At 39.8% G+C, this 20,466-nt stretch overlaps 3 protein-coding genes across 6 annotated transcripts; 1 reads left to right on the top strand and 2 right to left on the bottom strand.

Annotated features, from left to right (window-relative positions):
- Nucleotides 1-1,637: 1,637 nt before the first annotated feature.
- LOC113676296 (thymidylate kinase) lies at nucleotides 1,638-5,754 on the bottom strand. The gene is made up of 5 exons (XM_027192947.2): nucleotides 4,482-5,754; nucleotides 3,915-4,023; nucleotides 3,034-3,121; nucleotides 2,682-2,870; nucleotides 1,638-1,906 (listed from the first exon to the last, which is right to left on the bottom strand). Exons 1-5 carry the CDS (start codon nucleotides 4,624-4,626, stop codon nucleotides 1,787-1,789), a joined length of 651 nt encoding a protein of 216 aa, XP_027048748.1. The 5' UTR covers nucleotides 4,627-5,754; the 3' UTR covers nucleotides 1,638-1,786.
- Nucleotides 5,755-7,329: 1,575 nt separating this feature from the next.
- LOC113676309 (angiotensin-converting enzyme) lies at nucleotides 7,330-11,944 on the top strand. The gene is made up of 5 exons (XM_027192959.2): nucleotides 7,330-8,570; nucleotides 9,034-9,257; nucleotides 9,577-9,820; nucleotides 10,421-10,543; nucleotides 10,934-11,944. The coding sequence occupies exons 1-5, from the start codon at nucleotides 7,489-7,491 to the stop codon at nucleotides 11,472-11,474; spliced, it is 2,214 nt and encodes a 737-aa protein (XP_027048760.2). The 5' UTR covers nucleotides 7,330-7,488; the 3' UTR covers nucleotides 11,475-11,944.
- LOC149044607 (uncharacterized) lies at nucleotides 11,860-19,809 on the bottom strand. 4 transcript variants are annotated; one of them, XM_089209802.1, is made up of 2 exons: nucleotides 19,703-19,809; nucleotides 11,860-17,866 (listed from the first exon to the last, which is right to left on the bottom strand). In XM_089209802.1, the coding sequence occupies exon 2, from the start codon at nucleotides 17,831-17,833 to the stop codon at nucleotides 13,073-13,075; it is 4,761 nt and encodes a 1,586-aa protein (XP_089065928.1). In that variant the 5' UTR covers nucleotides 17,834-17,866; nucleotides 19,703-19,809; the 3' UTR covers nucleotides 11,860-13,072. The 4 variants fall into 4 exon arrangements, with proteins under 4 accessions (XP_089065928.1, XP_089065930.1, XP_089065929.1 ...); XM_089209804.1 differs by having other exon boundaries at nucleotides 19,672-19,777; XM_089209803.1 differs by lacking the exon at nucleotides 19,703-19,809 and adding an exon at nucleotides 18,279-18,584.
- Between the last annotated feature and the right edge of the window lie 657 nt (nucleotides 19,810-20,466).

Genomic DNA, 20,466 nt, shown 5'->3' with positions numbered 1-20,466 from the left:
TGAACTAAGATCATGTGTTCCATTAGATTTACGTATGGAGATGCGCTGACCTTTTTAGTCTCATTTGATCAGCCTAATGGTCAATCGTGTTTATTTGTCCCTGCACTCTTGAAAACAATCCCCACTTCTAAAGCAATCTACTCGTTGAGGAAACGTGCTGGTACAACTTAAACAAACAAGTTTGTGGGACAAACATCTAATTGTTTTGATAAAAATTTTTTTCACGAAAATACTGTTCTTGCTCACATTTATCGAGGAAAAAGATATGATCAATTGTACAACGAGGTCACGTTTTTTCCGCCCGCAACAAAAATAAAATGTTAGTTTTTAAACAATTTTCCGTTTTAGTCTTAAGTAGTTTAAGACGTTTTATCTATGCTATCACAATGTTTTTATATGCCTCACACGAACTGTCCGAGTTTACAAGTATTTTTACACATTGGTTCATATGTGTTTGGTCTGTCTGAATCCAATTGACGCCAAGTCGTGCTCCAGTCTGTCAGGAGGGCGGCACAAGTTATAAGCCGTGAATATTTTCTGTTTATCGCAATCATCGTGGGTAGTATATTTCATTCTTTCGACAAGATTTATCATGATTAAGTTGGTAGGTAGATGTGCGACGCTCTTGACATGTAATAAATCTTATAGACGCCATTTGGCTGATCTAGGCTTTATAAAAAACACAGATATACTATACTTGGTTAAGAGTACAATAATTCGAATCATGATCCCAAATAGCTGATAACATACTCGAGAAAAGAAGAAAAAAACAAGAAAAAGAAGAGTAACCAAGTTTGATGATCATCTTACAGTTCTCTGGTTAAAGTTAGCTTTCGGCTCTTCAAGAGCTTGAATTTAATGGCGCGTGGTGGAAAATATATGGGAGTCGAAAGCGTGAAAAATTAGATTTAAAAGGATAAAATAGGGAAAATTTGAACTATTTGAGAGAGAAAATTGTTTTAAAAGCGACTTGGAGTTAATTCCTGATACATAAAGTTATACTAGTTACGTTTCTCCCAAGTGCACACAAGACCCATCCTTAGGATAATTCAAATATCATTAAAATTCTGCCGACGAAAAAAAAAATGAAAAGGTTACGACATTGCAGTTCATCTGCTAGAGGCATCGTTCCGTAAAAATTCGGAATTTCCGAGCAAAATGACAATTTGAGCTAATTTAGCGGAGGAACTCCTATTCGGGTCCAATTTCTTGTGTTTCTCTGGTAGGAAGTGTGACGGGCAGTTACCCCCCCCCCCCCCCCGATTGTACCGATTCACGAGAAGTATTCCTTTTTGACCATTCGACCCCTGAGAGTGACTTGGATCAAACCTCTCCTTACAAGGTCACTCCTGAATCAAACATCAAGATTACGAAAGAAAAAAAGCTCTTGATTGTTACACAAATTCTCCTCGTCGCCACTCTAGGAAATGTCTGGAGAAAAGTAAGGAGAATGTGCATAATAATGTAAAAGGGTTAACGAGCGGGAAAGCCGCGTTCTTAACTGAGAGCAGAGAGCAAATCCGTTTATGACGCCTCGTTGTTTTTCGTTGCAGGGGAAGCCTGGGAACCAAACACTTCACCTCCCCAGGTTGAGGTTAACTATGGGACAGTTTCTCTTATCCGTTTCACACACAATATTCTTCCTCAATTTATTCACGCGCGTTCAACTATCAAACCAAGGATTTCACAGGTATCTCCCACAGATATCCTTATCTATTTTGATCCTTAGAGTCATTTCTTCTCCAAGTTCTTCAAGACAACATCGATATAAATTAGTTGCCAGCAATCAGCTTTCATTTGTCCAAAGACGTTTCAATGGTGTCTTGCTGAATTGTTCTTCAAGTTCAAGAAGAGTATTCCGTATCTCCTCATGAATTTCATTTTTGTCTTTCATAGCGTCTACCACCTGTACAAAAAAAAAACCGGAGAAACAAAAGAAAACAAGATGTTACTTCTCTGCCTCTTGAAAATTAAAAAGAGTAGAGAGTATCTACTCATGTATGTTATTCAATCCTTCTGTCACCCGTTGTAAGTTAGTTAAGCTCAATATGTAAAATAAAAGCTACAAAAAAATTACAGATTTATCATTTTTCTTTCCATCCAGATTTAGACAGAACCACTGGAGCCTTTCAATCAAGGGTATCTTTATCACCAAATTTATGGTCAAAACAAACTCAATAAAAACCTCACTATTTTTACTAACATTCCGTCTTTGCCATCACATACTACATTTAAATTCCACTGGGCTTTGAAGTCTTGATCAGATCATCTCAGCGTGATAAGTCCATAAAAAAATCTCCCCAGGGCAAAACATTTTTACTTACAGTTCAAAAATGTTAGTAGTGAAGATCAGGGTACCAGGAATTGTCTTTCAGCAAAAATGCATAAGAGGGATTTGAGGGAATTGTTTAAAGGGGGTCCAGGAGAACATCAGAAAATTCTATTGTCTCCTCCTCTGAATACATTTTCATCTACTATGTAATATTGCAAAAGCATGCTCCATAGGTGTTATAATTGACCTAACTTAACTGTGCATATAATTCACAAGTAGAGCATTTAGTTGTTGTGTGTGTAGGATCAGAAGAGATAAGCTTAGTTCAAGTGTTGGAGAAATAGAGTTCCTTTGTCTTATTTTTGCAAAACCTGAACCATCCATGGAACCAGAGCTTGGTGGTATTTACCTTCCAGTCATTACTTTTAAGTTGTTCATAAATCTCAGCGACTCGTTCTTGGAATTCAGCCTTCTCATATCTTTCCTCCCCATAAGATCCTCTAGTTTGTGCATCTTTTGTTGAGATGTCTAAATAGAATATTAAATCAGGATCTGGCAAGCCCCGATCAGGATTCTTACACCACGTCACATCGTAGCCCTATCAAAGCAAACCAATGTTAGACTTTTCTAAAGCTATGAGCAAAAACTCTGATCAATAAATAAGAAGTACCATGGTTTATATAAATTACAAAGTACAGAAAAAGTTTAAGTCTACAAAATATATAAGGAAAAGTAGCAGGTATTTTGCAATATCCTCCCACCTTGGCTGCTGTAAAAGCAACTCCTGAAAAAGCATAACGATCCACAACTACAAAGGTTCCATTGTCTAATAGTTGCTTTATTCTTGGTCTGAAACCAGAGAAAAGTTGTCAAAAATACTTTGATAAATATAAATAAAATAAAATTGTGTAATAATTTCTCTAGAATTTATTGAGGGTAGCAAAGGGATTATAAATCACCTCTGATTAAGCAAAAAAGACTAGGTAAGGCAAAATTTTTCTTTTCAAATCTGTGATGCATGATTTTCCTAAAATGTGTGTGTGAAACATGATCAAGAACTCCCTCCCCCTTCTTTATTGTAATTGAAATATGGAAAGCTTCTCAAAGGAGAGGATTTTGCCACAAAAAAGAGCAAGTCATTCAGGGAATGTGAATGAAGACCTTTAAAGGTTTAAATTAATCCTCAATCCTTCAAGGTAACAATCTACAATTGTAGATAATTCCCTACAAGGTTATTTTCTCGCTAGATCTTGTGCAAGACTAGCTCTATATGAAGTCACACAGATGTGGTCAGAATTAAAAACCTTTCACATCTCAGCTATCATATCTTAACATGTCACCTAATTTGGAAGAGCCCCACCAACAACCCTCTGCTCTCTGCCCTAGGAGATACCCCACTACACCAGTTCACACCCCCCCCCCTCCCACCCAGCAACCATAGACCCAAATGTAAGTGGAAAGAGGACATCAAGGAGATCTAAAGGTGCATGCATCTCTCCCTCCATCTCGTTCCATCTCATCTTGTGGTGGATACATAATCAATCCCTTTGAATACTAAGAATGTAAAAGTCAAATTATGTCAATAATTTTTGAATTGAAAAAAAGCAAATAAAGATTGTTGGACTTAGTAGATGTCACCTACACCGACTCCCATCTGTTGGCAGAGAACAGTAAATGAATGGCATGATCTTCTAACTCTGTTGTTCCTTGAAGATAATCATTAATAGATTGTCCTATGGCCGTTGTTCTGTCTGTAGACAAACAAAACACTCTAGGATACATTGCAAGACAAGAAAAGCCAAGAATACATTACTTCCACAAGAAATAAACATGTAGCTTCTTCTTAAACTCTAAATACACTATTTTGTAAACATGTGATGAGAATTGACACACTTAACACGACGACACTGATGTATCACCAAATTCCCTATACTTATTTATAAGGCTGTGTGAAGTAACTAAAAGGGAGAATTAAAAATCAGATCGTCATGGTAGGATTGTGGTTTGAGAAATGAAGCATCAAGAGACACTGCACATAGGCAACTGCCTTCATTAACCAGTGTAAGCCACAAACGTGATCGTAAGGATATAAATGGTGTTTGAGAAATCATTGTGTTATCAGTGGAGAAGAAGCAAATTTCCTAGTTTCATGTCAATACAACATATTACTGAAAATATTTCTCAAAGGAAGAGATAGCCTTTAATTTACCTGGAAAACGCAAATGAGCTACATCTCTTCCAATCGATTTCAAGTAATCTACAAGCATTCTACACTGTGTCGATTTCCCACTTCGATCGCAGCCTTCGAACACCACCAAAATACCACGACCTCTTCGTGCTACGGAGCTCATCATTATCCTCAGAAATTATGTTATAGTCTATACGACCCCAATAAATAATTAAACTGTCTCAGGCATCAACCGAGGAAGCGAAAATTAACGTCAAAGTTTTGGCGGATTTTGGAATAATCGGTTCCAGTCTTTCAAACGGTAATCGCGATTGCATGTCACGTAATTATGACACCGTGACTCAGTGCTTGGTATGAACCCCAGTATAAAATATCCATTCTTTTTCTTTCCTACTATAACATGAAGTTGTCAAACGAGGAACAGCGAAAAGTATTACTTTTCTGATCGAAAAGAAAAATACTAGGCGTAGATCTCGTGGGTTCGATCTGGTACCGAATGAATTGAGTTATGGTATAATGAGTTTCAGAGCTACTCAAATAAGCCGAGTGTCGAGCCAATAAAATAAAACTCAAAGAAGAAGATTTGTAGCACCTTCAGCAAGTCATGACGGGCGATGTTGAATTTGTCCATTTTCATGCAAATTTGGTTTGTATAACAGTACAAAGCCTTTTTACCGTTTACTTCAACCGACGGTTGAACCAAGTCACAAAAATAAATTAAATATTGCCAAGAAACCCACATAATACAATACTATAAAAATTATTACGCAGTTGAAATGTAGCAATATCGTGAAGTCAGAAAAACATCGTTCACGGAAAATCAAATTTCAAATCACGAATTTTTAAAAAGTTTCTAAGTAATTACCATGTCACCATACTGTACGATACAACTCCTATGTTTGGCTAGCACTGAAAATAAATTGCACCTGTTCCAGATGTTTTAAGTGTATTCTAGAAACTAGATTTATTTCAGAGCCAACCTATAAATATTGATAACTTTTAATGTCTTAATTCTGTTCAAATGACTTTCATTACTGAAAAGGAAGTTTTCCTTCATTACCTTTTACCAGCTCGATTGTGTTACAGAATTGAACTAGTTATTCTTACAAAAAAATAAAGCAAGTCTCTAATCCACAAAAGGAAGAGTCTGCTCTTTTATCGCCTGATTGAAAATAAATGTTTTCCTGTTCATTTGAACGTATAAAGCCACTTGACCATAACGCTTAACCAGAAAGTTTTTCAAAAACGTCACAGCAGTGTAAGTATCTTTATCCATTAGCTGTATCGATATTTGATTCTATTGTCGAAGTCTTGGTTCAGTTTTCTCAGTTTATTAGTTCTTGCTCGCTGTTGTGTAGACGTAGGCGATCAGCAATGCAAACAACCCAAGTAAAACAGGCAACGCCACTGTTAAAACCTTTTGATGTCCCTCTGCATTTCCATGTTTTCTCTCCCTCTTCATTCTCCTTGTTTCTTTGGACGCTTTTCCTGGTAGCTGCCTCATACTTGGTTAGGAAACAAACCAAAAGAAGACGTTGAGAGATCGTCAGTAAATTGTTCGACAAAGTTCTCTGGTCCTCTGTCACGCTACAGTGGCGATAGCCTTAACGACAACACGACACGTCATGCGTTGATCTCAGAGCTAACGTTCCTTCTGACCAGCGGTAGATTTTCTTGAAAATACAACCATGTGGTGTAATGGTCATATGGTGGTTTGACTAGGTGAGAAGAAGGCGCCAGTTTTGTCGACCAATCACAGAGCCTCGTGAAGGAAAAAAAAAATACAATTTAGTAATTCTTTCGGCTCTCAATTAAAAATTTCCAAAATGATCAACGTAATAATCCATGAAAAAAGCTGTCGGCAATAACATTTTTAATCTGTCTTCTGTGGAAGTAAAGTTGGAAGATCGTTCGGTGCACTGTTGTTAATGGAATTTAGAAACTTTGGGTGGGTTATATATGAAAATCATATATGTGCTCTGCGGTGAAGAAACAGGAATAAGCGATCCTCGCAGCTATGGACACTACCGAACTAGTAGTTGAAATAAGACCTGAAAAAAATTTAGGCCCGTACGTTTCAAGCATTAGTCCTTTGTCAGAGCGATCGCACTGACAAAGGGCTAACGCCCGAAACGTCAGCTTTTTTACTCTTTACGGTGGCTAATTTACGTTTTAAATTCAGTTATTAACACTTAATTACTTGCTATACTCTCCTACCGACGCAGCACCACAGTTTCTCCAGAAACTTACCCCCTTTATTCATTTATGAATGGTGACACTTTCGTGGTTTACTTATGTAGAACTTTACGGTCTACCTTACATAAATTAGAAGTAAATTTAAGTTTTCCCTGGGCCAAATGTCTCTCTTTCACTGCGCAGGGCCCATACCATCAATACATCACAACTAACCCTAATTACGGACTAATTAAAACTATGTGCTTCTCGATCGTACATCCTAAACGAAACTTACGGATATGACAGTTTTACTTACGGTTGTCCTTGAAAAGAAGAATACTTTTTGAGACTACTGGTATTTCACATTATGAGCTCCTTTTTAAGTGCTCATTTTACGAGGAACGAAGAAAGCATTATAACTATCTATCAAACGAACGAACTTAAAGCTGTTAACAAGTAATTTATTAATGCTTAAAGTAATAAATGGCGTATAACTTGTTTAGATAACTTCCTAATCAACACTCATGGAAAGTTGTTTGACAAATCACTGCTTTGTGTGTGAATTTAAACCAATCGTTTTATAAACACTCGTCTCACAGTAATTACTTAAGACGAATATAATTTACCAAAACACCAGACTACACGAAAACATATTACCTGTTCGTTTAAATTTATCCTACCAACCACCTGCTGCATAATTTATTACCATCGTCAGATCACGTCACTAAACGGACCGACTTGATCTCGGCAAGAGATTAGTTTGTTTAGAAAAAGCCGCCTTTATTTCCTTAATATTTACAATGTCCCTTCCTTTACACAGGAAATATGACTTGGATGTGCGGTGCGAAGAACGATGATAATGGATTCATGGATTATTCATCCCTTGGTCCTTCTATTATGGAGTCAAGTCTGCTTGTGCACTAACCAACAAAATTCTACAACAAAATTCAAGAACTACACGGACATAGCGCTGGGATTCTTGAAGAACTATGAAGTTCAGGCAACAAAGATTTACTCTGGGGAGAGCGAAGCCGCTTGGAATTATGAAACGGACTTAACCGAGAACAACAGGAAACTCTCCGTTTTCAACGCGACTTTCGCTAAAGCGTTCAGTGTGACTGCCAGCAAAAATGCTTCTCTCATTAAAGATGTCGACTTATCAAACGATATGGCACGCCAAATTAGGATAATTCGCCGTAACGCCCTTCCTAAATCACCAACAGACATGAAGTCAATAGATGACCTTATTTCAAATATGACTAATATTTATAGCAGTGGAAAATTATGTACGAAAAATGAATATACCAACAAAACCCGCTGCTTCGAACTCGATCCAGACCTCAATGATTTAATGGCGAAGTCACGTGATTACGATGAGTTGTTATGGGGTTGGAAAAGCTGGCGAGACAAGGTTGGTCCTCCGATGAGACCGCTTTACGAAAAACTTGTCGTCCTTCTAAATTCCGGAGCTCGTGAACATGAATGGGGAGACTACGGAAATTTTCAACGAAGCGAATATGAAATGGGAAATGACTTTCAAACAGCTATCAAGAGGTTGTGGAATGAAGTCAAGATGTTGTACCAGGAACTGCATGCTTATGTGAGGTACAAATTACGCGAGAAGTATCCTCAAGTGCCGGTGAATGGGAGCATCCAGGCCCATCTCTTAGGGAACATGTGGGCCCAGGAATGGAGTTTAATCTACGACATTGTAAAGCCCTTTCCAAAAGTTCTATCACTGGATGTTACACCGAACTTAATCAAGCAGCAGTACACTCCCAAAAAGATGTTTAAACTTGCGCAGTCGTTTTTTGTTTCCTTAGGTCTAGATCCAATGCCGCAGACGTTTTGGAATAAATCCGTTATCAGAAAACCTAAAGGAAAACAGATGGTCTGTCATCCATCGGCCTGGGACTTCTGCAAAGGAGATGTTCGGTAAGGCGAAACAAAATAAGTTTCTTCCAGTCAAACTTGACTGACCAGATAGCTGACTGACTGACTGGCTGACTGACTTAATGACTGACAGACTGACAGACTGACTGACTGACTCATTCACAGACTTATTCACACATTCACTGACCGGCTGCCTAAGGTACTAACGAACCGACTACGTCAGTGATTTCTTTCTGACTGACTGAAATACAGAATGAACAAATGAACGAATGAGCAAGCAGGCGAGCGGGCGAGTGGGCGAGTGGACGAGTGGGCGAGTGGGCTAGTGAATGGATGACTTCATAAATGAATATATGAAGAAGGGAAGTACTTGATGAATCAATAAATTGATATCCTTGTTTAACCGATGGATTGATGTGTTTTGGTTTCGAGCAGATCGTTGTGTACTTTTTACTTAACAAACCTAGACAGATTTAAAATAGGTGAATGAATTTTGTTACTACAGAATAAAGATGTGCACTCGAATGACTCAGGAACATTTGATAACAATTCACCATGAGATGGGACATTGTGAATATGATCTCGCATACAAAGACCTCCCGTATGCCTACAGAAGTGGTGCCAATCCGGGATTTCATGAGGCTATAGGAGATACAATTGCACTCTCTGTGGAAAACCCAAAGCATCTTAAGTCCGTGGGACTACTGTACACGGTTGGAAATGATACAGGCAAGCAAGTTCTTTGTACTCTTTAGGTTAGATCTGAAAGACGCAGAGGGGCTTGAAGCAGAGTGATCTTGGCTTAAACCCAGAGTGATCTGCGTTGTACTGGACGTGTATTTAACCCTAGGAGTCATTAGTGATTTAATTTCCCATGCTTTTATTAAACTTAGCTGCTATCCAAGAATAAGCTAACAGGCACTATAAATATGTTCCTGAGGAAATTTATCATTTTGTCTGAAAAAGAAAATTCTAAAGACACTTTACTTCCCTGTCGTCAACATTCTGGGAAAACCTACATGAGTATTTGTTAACGTTGTTATTGCAGAGGCGGACGTAAACTTTTTGATGATGCAAGCATTACGCCGTGTAGCTCCCCTTCCTTTCACATTACTTGTCGACCAGTGGAGATGGAAGGTGTTCTCCGGAAGGATCACACCTTCAAACTACAATTCAGAGTGGTGGCGATTGCGTATGCATTACCAAGGTGTCATGTCACCAGTCCCTCGGACGGAGAAGGACTTTGACCCGGGGGCTAAGTATCACGTGGGAGCCAATTACCCTTACATCAGGTGATGCACAATTAATATATAGGATGCATCATAGTTCAGCCTCAAAAGCCAAAACTGAAAGTGATCACTACAACCAGTCAGAACAGAGGAAAATGTCACGAGCAGCTAAACTGTCTAAAGCGGGGGAAAACGCGGGTGACCGAGTCGTGGTTGGTTTTGGTTTTGTATTTGATTGATCGAGAGAATGGCTCGAGTTTTTTAGATCAATTACGGAGCGAAGTGATGCAAAACCAGTCCAAACCCGGTTTACCAACTGAATTGATAACGTGATTTTTTTCTAAGGCTAAAGTTTCGAACGTTAGCCCTTCGTCAGAGCTGTCATCTGAGCTGTGATTCGAAACGCTCTAAATTAACTGAAAATTGTCAACAGCTTTAGTTTTTAAGGAAAAGGCTACTGAGTTTCAGTCGCTACTAGCTGTGACCGAAAGGTAACCAGTTGCAGTTCTCGGCCGCCAGGTTATTTCTAGTAAACGCACATCGAGCGCTAACCAAAAGTCCGGCAAACAGCGACTTTTCATCGAGGCACTTATTTGAGGTAACATTCAAATGATTGTCTCATTTTGTATGCTAAATCTATTATATTGCTATTTTTGTATACAGCTATTTCGTGTCACTGATCCTCCAATTTCAATTCCACCGCTCTCTTTGTAAAATTGCTAAGCACGAAGGGAGTCTACATGAATGTTCAATCTACAAGTCAAAAGAAGCAGGCCAAAAATTCAGGTACAGTCCGTCAATTCATAAGTTAGTCCAGTATGAAAACACAATGATAGAGGATCTACAGAAAACAGAACTCTCAATTTGGTGGCATAAGGAAGGGATATACCTTAATGTTTTTTAAATTCAAATAATATCCTCAAAATTTCAAGTTTCCTTCGAAATTCGATTCCCAAAACACAGATGTCAGACAATCTAGACGCCTAAGACATTGATTACCTTCAGGACTTTTTGAGATGAATAAATTCACCATATTTTGAGGAAATTTGTAATAAGAGCTGATTTCTGATATTGATTGGGTGCTGTGTCGATGTAAGATTAAACTTAAGATTTAATCTATACTGAATTTGCAACAGTACCGCTCGATCTGCTTATCATTTTTATCCCTCTCTGAAGAGAGATGCTCGCCGCCGGACGTAGCCGCCCATGGCCCCAGACCCTTTACCACTTAACAGGCGAGCGCGAGATGACAGCCAGCGCCATATTGGAGTATTTTGCCCCTTTACAACAATGGCTCGTCAAGTATCGCCTGGAAAAGGGATATACTGTTGGTTGGAAGAAACGGAAGATGGTTCCAAGTCCAGTAGTAAATGGTGCCAGAAAAACATTATCATCTACAAAGTCGAATTCATCCATCACAAAACCTCAAGTGCTCCTTAATAAAACCCGGTCAGACCTTACAGAGAAAGGTTCAAAACCAGGCAACAATAATGGAACTGCCGATGTATCATTTCCAGAAGTCAAGAAAAATGACGATGCCATTAATTTAGGCAAACCAGATTTAAAAGCTGCCTTGGCAGCCATGGGGCCAGTACTAAAAACATCAGAAGAAAACTCAGGCAAAGATAAGTCACTCCTTGACCCTAAGTCTGACATCTTAGGGGCTAAGCCAATGTTTGTTCCTAATAAAATCAAAGATCAATTAGTGTTAGGTTAGTTGTTCCGGGGTTCCGTCTGGCTTGTGAAATGTTGTGCCCTCTTTTTTTCCATCAGAATTAAGGTTGCAAAGATGCAAACCCTTATTTTGTCGGAATGACTTTCATTTCGATAAAGTTTTAGATCAAATATTTGATTGTGAAACAGAGAAGTAGCCGTGAAATCGATCATAGTCGGAAAGAACTGGGTCATAAAGTGTTTTGCGCAGCCCAACATCAAGTAGATTTTCTCCAATTCCCCATTCGCCATAGTAAGGACTGAAGGCGTTGGGACCGAGCCCTATGTACTATTGGCTGAGCCAATATACGGATCAAGAGACTAACACACGCGTTGGTTCCTCAGAAATGGTACAGGGAGGATGATTGTTTACCACTCACGCAAATAAGTACAAAAATTTCCCGTAAATTTATTACGTAAAAAATAATTTTGTAAAATAATATTCTTAACAATAAAGTGCTTGCTATTATCGGTTATAAGTTCCTTGTCGTTCCACTCCGCACAAACTCACTTTGCCTTCAAAGGCATGTTACACTGTCAACTGGATATCACACCATTGTCACAACTAATCGCTCACTAATCTTCTCTGGACCTAAGGAAGATTGTGTTGAAATCCCCTATAACATGAAGTGTTTATTGTCCTTACTGACAAAAATTGTTTCTTGGAATTAATAGTTAAAATTTGAATGTTATACCTCAAGATTGAACGCCATTTTAAATCTTGAATGAAGCAATAACAAGCTAAAAATTGGGAGATTTATGCTTCAGTGGTTATAAAATTAAGGTGAGTATACAAGAACAAGATGGCAAATAAAGCCGTTTCATAAAAAACAATTTTTAAAAAATTTCAAGAGGCATTTGTCTAAATAAAGATGGTCGAAAAACTTAATTTTATATCGAAGAGCAGCGCAGCTTTAGCTTCAAATAGAAGGGAAAAAATTACTCTCACTTTAATAGCCGACTGGAAACAAGTCACTCGCTACCTTAAAAAACCTACACAGCAAATACAACTACTTGAGAAGATTCGCAGGTATACCCAAAATGAAGAACTATGCTCGCTTTCTTTTCACCGCAAAGAACGGAAAAGCCGTTACTGCTCTTTTTCTTCTTTTTCCATTTTATCATTCCATTTGTAAATCCCTCTTACTTTCCATTTCTGATACCTAGCAAAGTTATCAACTTTTTCCTTTCACTGTTAGTCTTCCGTGATTCATTCGACCGATCTAAACCAATTTTTTGACTGACTGAATAGGAATTACTATACCTTGATAATAAGGATAAGCTCTCTATCAGCTCAATTGGACCTAGTCTTTTGTCCAGGTTTTGTGTCATCAGCTATTAAATTATAAAATGATCTAAAGCATGATCTAGTGTTACGAAACCGAAATAATGATGACCTTCAGCGTTCAATGATTGTTCCACTTCTAATCCTGATAATAAGGAAAAGCTCTTTATCAGCTCAATTGGACCTAATCTTTTGTCCAGGTTTTATGTTGTCTGCTATGTACTTAGAAAATGATCTAAAGCATGATCCATTGTTACGAAACAGAAATAATGAGGACCTTCAGCGCTCAGTGATTGTTCCACTTCTAATCCAGTCATTTACAAATAAGTGCCGCTAGCGTACTGGCTGCTTACCATGGCTGGCCTGTTCCTGCGTGCTCCGTCACCAATTAGATATCCGTATGGCTCAGGGTAGCCATGTCTATAGCTCCTGCCACTTTCTTTGTTGTGTTTTCTGTTATCTTGAACTCGTTCTCCTGGCTGAGGGCTGAACCATTGGTCTTTGGTTGCGTTTTGATTGCTGTCGTATTCGTAAAATACTGGTTCATCCTCCTCAGGTCCTCTTGCATCATTTGTGTAAGGAATTTTGATAGGAAGACGTTGCTCAGGTTCATATGGGTGTGGCACCCCCCTGTGTTCGTAGGGTTCCGGGTAAGGCACTACTCCTCCATTCATTTCCTCTGCGTATTCATCGGTTACTTCTTCATAGACGTCTTGATACCCGATGAGCGTTCCGTCATTGTCATAGACGCCTATTATTCTCCTTTTATAAGAGCCCTCCGGTTTCCGCAGGGGTACTTTGTGCGGATCTGGATATTTTTCCACCTGACCGTCAAAATCGTCAGGATGCTCCCCACCGGGGCTACTCTGGTAAGAATAAGTCTCCCGTGGGGGCTGCAGTGGTGGTTCCTCCCAGTCGTACGGTGGGGGTTCGGGCCATCTTTCTTCCCGTGCATTTGGCTCCTCGGGATAATACTCTTTGTTATTGCCGACACCATTTTCAGGCGGCTGATTGTATACATCATTGTATACGTCAGGTGGGTCATGATGGTGCGCATGCGCGTGTAAGAGACCATCCAATTTAAACTGGTCCTCTTTGCTGAATGCCCTAAATCTTCCCTCTGGTATCAGCTCCTTATCTGATAGTTCTTCCTGTAGAGTCTGCCCTGGTTGATTGTTATTTCGGCTGGGTACCGGTTGAAAGGCTCCCCCACTGAGACGCACTCCGGAAGCCTTGAGAAACGGGAACCTTTCTGGATCAACACTCTTAGGAAGCTGAGGCCTTGGTAGGGCTTGAGCACTCACGAGAATTCGCTCTGGGTCGGTAGATGGAGATGTGAAATTGAATTGTGGGGCACTTTCAACTTGCGGGGCTGAGTAAACAACAGGAGGAACATCCTCATCGTCATCTTCGTGAGAGAAGCTATCTTCATCGTTATCTTCTGGTTCGGATGCAGTGAGTTCCACAGGATGACTAACCAGAGGGTTTCCCTCTGAACCATAGTCCACAGTGACTGCAACAGGCTCTCCAATAACAACAGTTCCTGGCAACTGGCTGATGGAAATCTCCAGCTCGGAAGTACTACGACCAAGCCCGGGGGTAACAACACGACTGCGAACACGTTCTTGTACGAATACACCTAATTGCACCTCGGGTTTCCTTTCAACATCAATAGTTAGGGACGTGGTTTCCGGTGTCTTTTCCGGTACCACAACAAGACCAGCGCGGAGTTTCTCGATTTCTGTGCGACTCGCCTGATATCGCTCGTAAAGGACCTGAATTTCTTTTGAAAGTTCAACAACGTGAACACTAAGGCTCTCCTTTTCCTTCTCACATTTGTCCAGTTGAACGGTCTTTCCATCGAGTTTTTCCTTAATTTCCTTGACGCTGTCTTCCAAGAACCGGATACGATTATGTAGAACAGATTCGTCCTTTTCCGACGCTGGTATTCTGCTTTGAAGGAGTTGTATCTCTCTCTCGAGTACGATTATCTGGTTATCTTTGTCACTGTCCTCCATCTTTTCATTCAGTTCTTTTCCTAGTTTACTAATTGTCTCTTCTCTTGTCAACAGCTCCTTCTTGATCCATTTAGCTTGCTCTTCGGCTTGCTGTTTCTGTTTAGAAGATCGTTGAAGCTCAATTTCCAGTTGAGTGATTCTTGTATGTGATTTGTCGAAATCCTTGCTTAGCCCCTCTATCTCCATGTTGGCCTGGCTCAGCTTTATCTCGAGCTCAGCGAGTTTTTCTGAATCTTTTCGGAGATCATTTTGAAGATTATTCTTCTCTTTCTGCAAGGAATCCTTTTCGTCTTCAACTTCGTCTAGTTTGAGTTTCAGAGATTCAAACTTTTCCTGCCAACCGTCTTCACTCGTCTGACGAAACAAAGATCGCTTCAGCTCTTCAAGCTCCGTTAGATGGTTTTTGCTTTCTTCTTCTTTCTTTCGTAGCGTTTCCTTGAGTTTCCTGAGTTCCTTTTCCAGGTCTCCAGAGTCCTTGGTGAGCTTCAGTTCCGACAGTTGTCGGCGCAACATGGCGGTCTCACTTTGGGCATCGGTGAGTTCACGTCGAACTTTGTTGTACTTGGTCTTACTTTGCTCATGTTCATCGTCGTTTCTTTCCAAGTTTCGTTCCAGGCGTTGCTTCTCGATTTGAAGGGAATTCTTCTCTCGCTTTAATTCATCAAACTTTTCCTTCCAGTTCTCATCATCGTCCTTTTTTCTCAACTTGGCTTTTAAATCCGATATTTCTCCCTCCAATCGACGGATCTTGTCTCCTAGTTCCTTGTTCTTGCCGGTCAGCTTTTCCTTCTCAGTGACATGCAAATCCTCTTCCTCTTTCAGTTCATCACCGAGATATTTCACTTCTTCCCTTAGTTTGTCGACTTGTTTCTGAAGATCGTCGTTGTCTTTCTTCAGGTCATCATTCTCGTCACACAGAGTGTTGTACATCTCTTTCCCTTTATCGAATTTAACTTTCATTTCCTCTAGCTGCTCTTCAATGTCTGCTTTCTTTTCAAGAAGATCTTCGTTGTTGTCTTTCAACTTCTTTTTATCTTCCATCAGCTTTTGGTATTGCTCTTTTAATTTCTCATATTCTTCACTCAAGTCTTCGATGGTCTCCTGTGATTTTAGCTCTAAGAGTTCCTTCCTTGCTTTTTCCAGCTCCGCTTCGATGTATTCTTGCTCTCGTAGTTTTTCCTCCAGGTCACTGATGGTGTTTTTATCCTGAGCAAGATCTTTTCGTTGCTCATTTATTACAGCTTCTTTCTCTATGAGCTCCTTTCTCATCTCTTCACATCGATCATTTAGCTGCATGATGGTCTTAGACAGCTCCTCCGTGGTCTTCTTAGCTCTTTCTTCGGACTCTTCTAAGCATTCTTCGACTTTTTCTTTCTCTTTCTTAGTGCGCTCTAGAAGCTCTTCGAGTTCTTGTATCTGCGATTTGGAGTAGTCTTGACTGGACCACGAATCTCCAGACTCCTTTGGAACAGCTGCAAGTTGAGGAGTTTCTCCAACCGCAACTATATGCTCTTCAAAGTCATCGGAATCACTCAGATCCTCATTCGGTGCCAGTGGAACTCTCTGAACAACTCGAAGGTGCTCAACCACAATTTCATCTGGATCTTCGTTCCTAGGTTTTTCTTCCTCTATGTATCTCTCAGCCAGTTCGCTCTGTAAAGAAATCACCTCATCTCTCAGTTGCTCCAATTCTTGCGTCATCTCTTCGTTTTCTTCCCTTAATTTGGTTAGTTCGTCGTCATCATTTCCGTCCGCCTTGTCGAGGTCCTCCGCAAACTTCGACAGATCGCGATCTTGAAGGTCTTCTAATTGCTTCTGTAGCAGAGCAATATCATCTCTTAACTCTCCGTTTTCAGCCTTCAGTGAAGAAATCGTCTTTTCCTTGTCAGACACCTCTTTCCGGAATAGTTCAGCACGGACATGGGTTTCGTTAAGTTGCTTAGTGCATTGCTTGGAGTCCATCTCGGCTTTGTTTTTACTATCCACAAACTGGAGGTAGAGAAGTTCCTTTTCTTTGCAAACCTCTTTGAGATTCATCTCCAGCTGTGTAATCTTCTTGTTTTGAATATCGAGCCTGTTGGTGCCCTCGCGGAACAAACTTTCACGGCTATCTTTCTCTGCCTTTAAGCTACTTTCCAACTCGGTTACAAGGCCTCGCAGAATGGACATTTCTTTCTCAAGCTCGATATTTCTCGTTCGGCTGTTGTTGCAGTTTTCCTCTGACTGCTGAATCTGCACGTGATACTCCACAATCTGTTGTTTCATTTCCTCGATAACTTCGTCATCGGCCGACAATTTAATTTGCAAGTCCTTCAGTCGCCGTTCAAGATCATCTACTTCGACCCGCAATTCTTCTTTCTCTTTCAGTAGATTATCATTTTCCGTTTCGATCTCTCCGTATTTGAGCTTTAGGGACTCCATTTCCAGCAAGATATTGTCTTTTTCGCCGCCGTTGTTGTCACGCAAATCGTCGTACTCCTTCTGCAATTTATCGAGCTGTTCTACTAAATCATCGTTTCCCTTTCTCGCCTCATCAAGCTGATCTTTGAGATTTTCGTTATCCCTTTTAATTTCGTCGACTTTCTCTTGTTCCTCTTTGTAACCACGAATTGTCGCCTCAAACTTTTCAATGGTGATTTTTAACAGCTTATTTTCCTCCACAACCGTTTTGATCGTCACTTCATGCTCTGAGAAAGACCTGTGATAAGAGAATGCCGCGTTTTTCAATACGCCGATCTTCTCCTCGGTATTTTCACAGGCGTTCTCGAGGTTGCGTAGTTTTTCACGAGTATTTCTTAACTCCTGTTCAAGCTCTCCAAGCCTGTCTTGTGCCTCGAAGAATCGTGTTTTGAAATCTTCGTCGACCGGAAGCTCCTCGACTGTAACTCTAATCGTTTCTTCTGTAGTCGCAGAATTAGATGTCTTGTAAACATAATCTGTTTTCGCTCTTCTTATTTCAGGGTCGTTAATGCCCTTGACAGGATCATGTGAAATTTCACGATCATTCTTTCCAGAAAGCGACCCTTGGTTCGATGACAGGGCTTTCTTAAAGTCCGACATACTGGGAGATTGTACTTCAATGACTTGACAGTGCTACAGAAATACAAAACAGAAAGTAGAGTGACTATTTCGTAAGCAAATAGCTCACGTTCCAAGGTCGTGTATGTACACGCGTGATAGATGACAAAAATTATGTCACGGAGAAGCCACAAACGAGCGACGCGCGATCGTTTGTTCGATATACTGATCCAATGATTCGAAACGCAAACGAAACTAATAAACCAGAAGTCAACAAATTGTGCCACAAGATAAACACATACCATCAAACAGTGACAAGCGAGTAAAACGCCATAAACGTTTGTCAACAATTCTCATTTGCGTACCACCACAGACGCAATTTCAAATACTTGACGCCTGTGCATAATTAGCATTGAGTTAGTATCAACAAAAGCGCGTTTAAGTTGAATTATACCGCGAACAGCGAGATGTTTTAGTGTTAAAATACCTGTTATTTACGACGTTTGTCAATCACGAGGAAGTTATAGCATGTGGTTGTATTTTCTTTCGACAAGAACAGTCATTTGTGTTTTCTATGCCACTCCGCATTTAATAGTAACACATAGGTAGGCTTCTCCCGTGAGAACCGTAAGACTGACCACTTCGAACAAAAGGTTGCACAGCCAATCTATAAACCATTTGAGCAGAATTTGCATACCAATAACGGCTCAGTCACGCTCGAAGAACCGAGAAATAATTCGAAAAGGAAGTCATGCCTGGATTAACTCAGCAAACGGCAAGGCGAGGTAAATATTTTTAATAGTTTGAAAGCAGTGAATGAAATGCAAATCTTGGGATATCAATGGTTCGAGGTGTCACGCCACTGCTCATCGAGCATTAGATTACGAAGGATTTGGATTGATTTGACCCATCTCTTTACCGACTTGTAACTGATATGCTGGACAGAAATATCTCATCCTGAGGCAAGGCAAACATTTGGCCGAGGTTTTAGATGGTTGTTGTAAAGAAAATTTTAAGTACTGTTAATTGTGCTAATCACTTTCGTAATCTAACACGTTGTTGTTAAGAGAATTAGCATGCATTCTTTGCACTTTTGATCCGTGAATTCTTGAGGGAGAAATCTGAGGCCTTGAAATCGAGACGATAGTGGGCACGAGGTTGCGGTATAATCGTAATTCAGTATCATCCAGAAAGTCGTTTTTCCTTCGATATGTTGGTCCTAAAGAGGTATCATCTGGAGAATTTTCCAGCTGTTTCTAAATTGTTTTTCACCAAAATGTTTCACTGTTCTTACGAAACTCAAAACTTACTCGTTCATGAAACCGCAAACTATTTTGAAACTTTCTTACCCTCGGGGCTCAAAAGTTGAAAAACAACTAGCCGATGCAAATGCAGCAGGTTTAACATATTTCTTCCTTGGGAAGGGGTACCTACTTCGGAATGTGAAGAGCGGGGGGAGGAAGGGGACGATAATGTGCTCCTAAAATGGGAATTACGATTTTAAAACAAATCTTCAAAGGAGTGAATACTGTTAACGACGTACGTCTTAACCTTTCTGTCAAATGTCAAGACATTTAATTACATTTAACAAGAAATCCAGTGATTGTCAGAGACATGACTTAACAGCCCAGGTAATCTCTGAACATTATCTCACGCTTTGGAATGTTTAAGCTTTCAGAAGCCACTGTCCTTTTATTTATTTAAATTTAAGGCCGATTTACATAAGCACTGGATCAGAAATTAACAACGTTTCAGCGTCATTACGGAACTTTAACCTAAGATCTTGATTAGTGGCTTCTTGTGTCTCTTATAATCGTATTTAAATGCTCTGAACAGCTGACTTATGTCATTAATTATAATTCAACGCACAAGGTTCTTACTTTGTAATCCACATTTCATAAATTTCAATACCTTTGATTCTCTCTGCGTCCGCTGTCTCTGATATCCGCCGCGACATGTAAACAGTAGCGGTTTCTAAATATCAATGACGTATGAATAAACACAACCGCGCCTTCGTTGCGACGAATACTAATTTCGACAGGCGTCAAATTTATGCTTGCTCGGAGAGACTGGATCGACACACGAGGCTTCCAAGATGGCGGTAAGTATCATTTCACATCATCTGTTAGCTCGAAGTAGCTGATATATAGCTAGTAAAGGATATCTCATTCAATTTTTCTCGGCAGGCCGAGGAGGTGACATTACTTAGTCAAATCTGAGTGTTTCTTTGAAAGCACGGTGACGAGTAAAGAATACCGATAAGCGATAAGTGTTTCAATTCTGTGTTGTGTTTGGTGCAGCGTAGTTTTGTTCAGTTTTGTTTTTGTTTTGTGTGTATTGGGCATGTGTTGATATTGTAGTTACTATGTGTAGTTGTTGTGATGTGTACTGTGTTTTGTAATGATTTTCAAATTCACAGAGCGATGATTAAACTAGAGAAATGAGCTTCAAACATTTTTCGTTTGATAATGATTGTTAACACTTGATTTCTGAGCTCTGTGACCGAAGTGGGAATTTTTTACAGTGTAATTAATGGAAAGGTTTCCACATAACCCCTTACTATTCTAAAAAAAGTTGTTCCAAAGGCAATCTATTTTTTTTACCAGCTTTTTCTCTATCTTAGGAATGTATGCGGGTGTCTGGAAAAATGAGACCTAAGACCTCACACTCAGGAA

Source organism: Pocillopora damicornis, chromosome 6, assembly GCF_964200805.1.
Source record: "Pocillopora damicornis chromosome 6, jaPocDami1.2, whole genome shotgun sequence".
In the NCBI taxonomy this organism is placed as follows: Eukaryota; Metazoa; Cnidaria; class Anthozoa; order Scleractinia; family Pocilloporidae; genus Pocillopora; species Pocillopora damicornis.
This window is presented reverse-complemented; position numbering and strand designations above follow the sequence as displayed.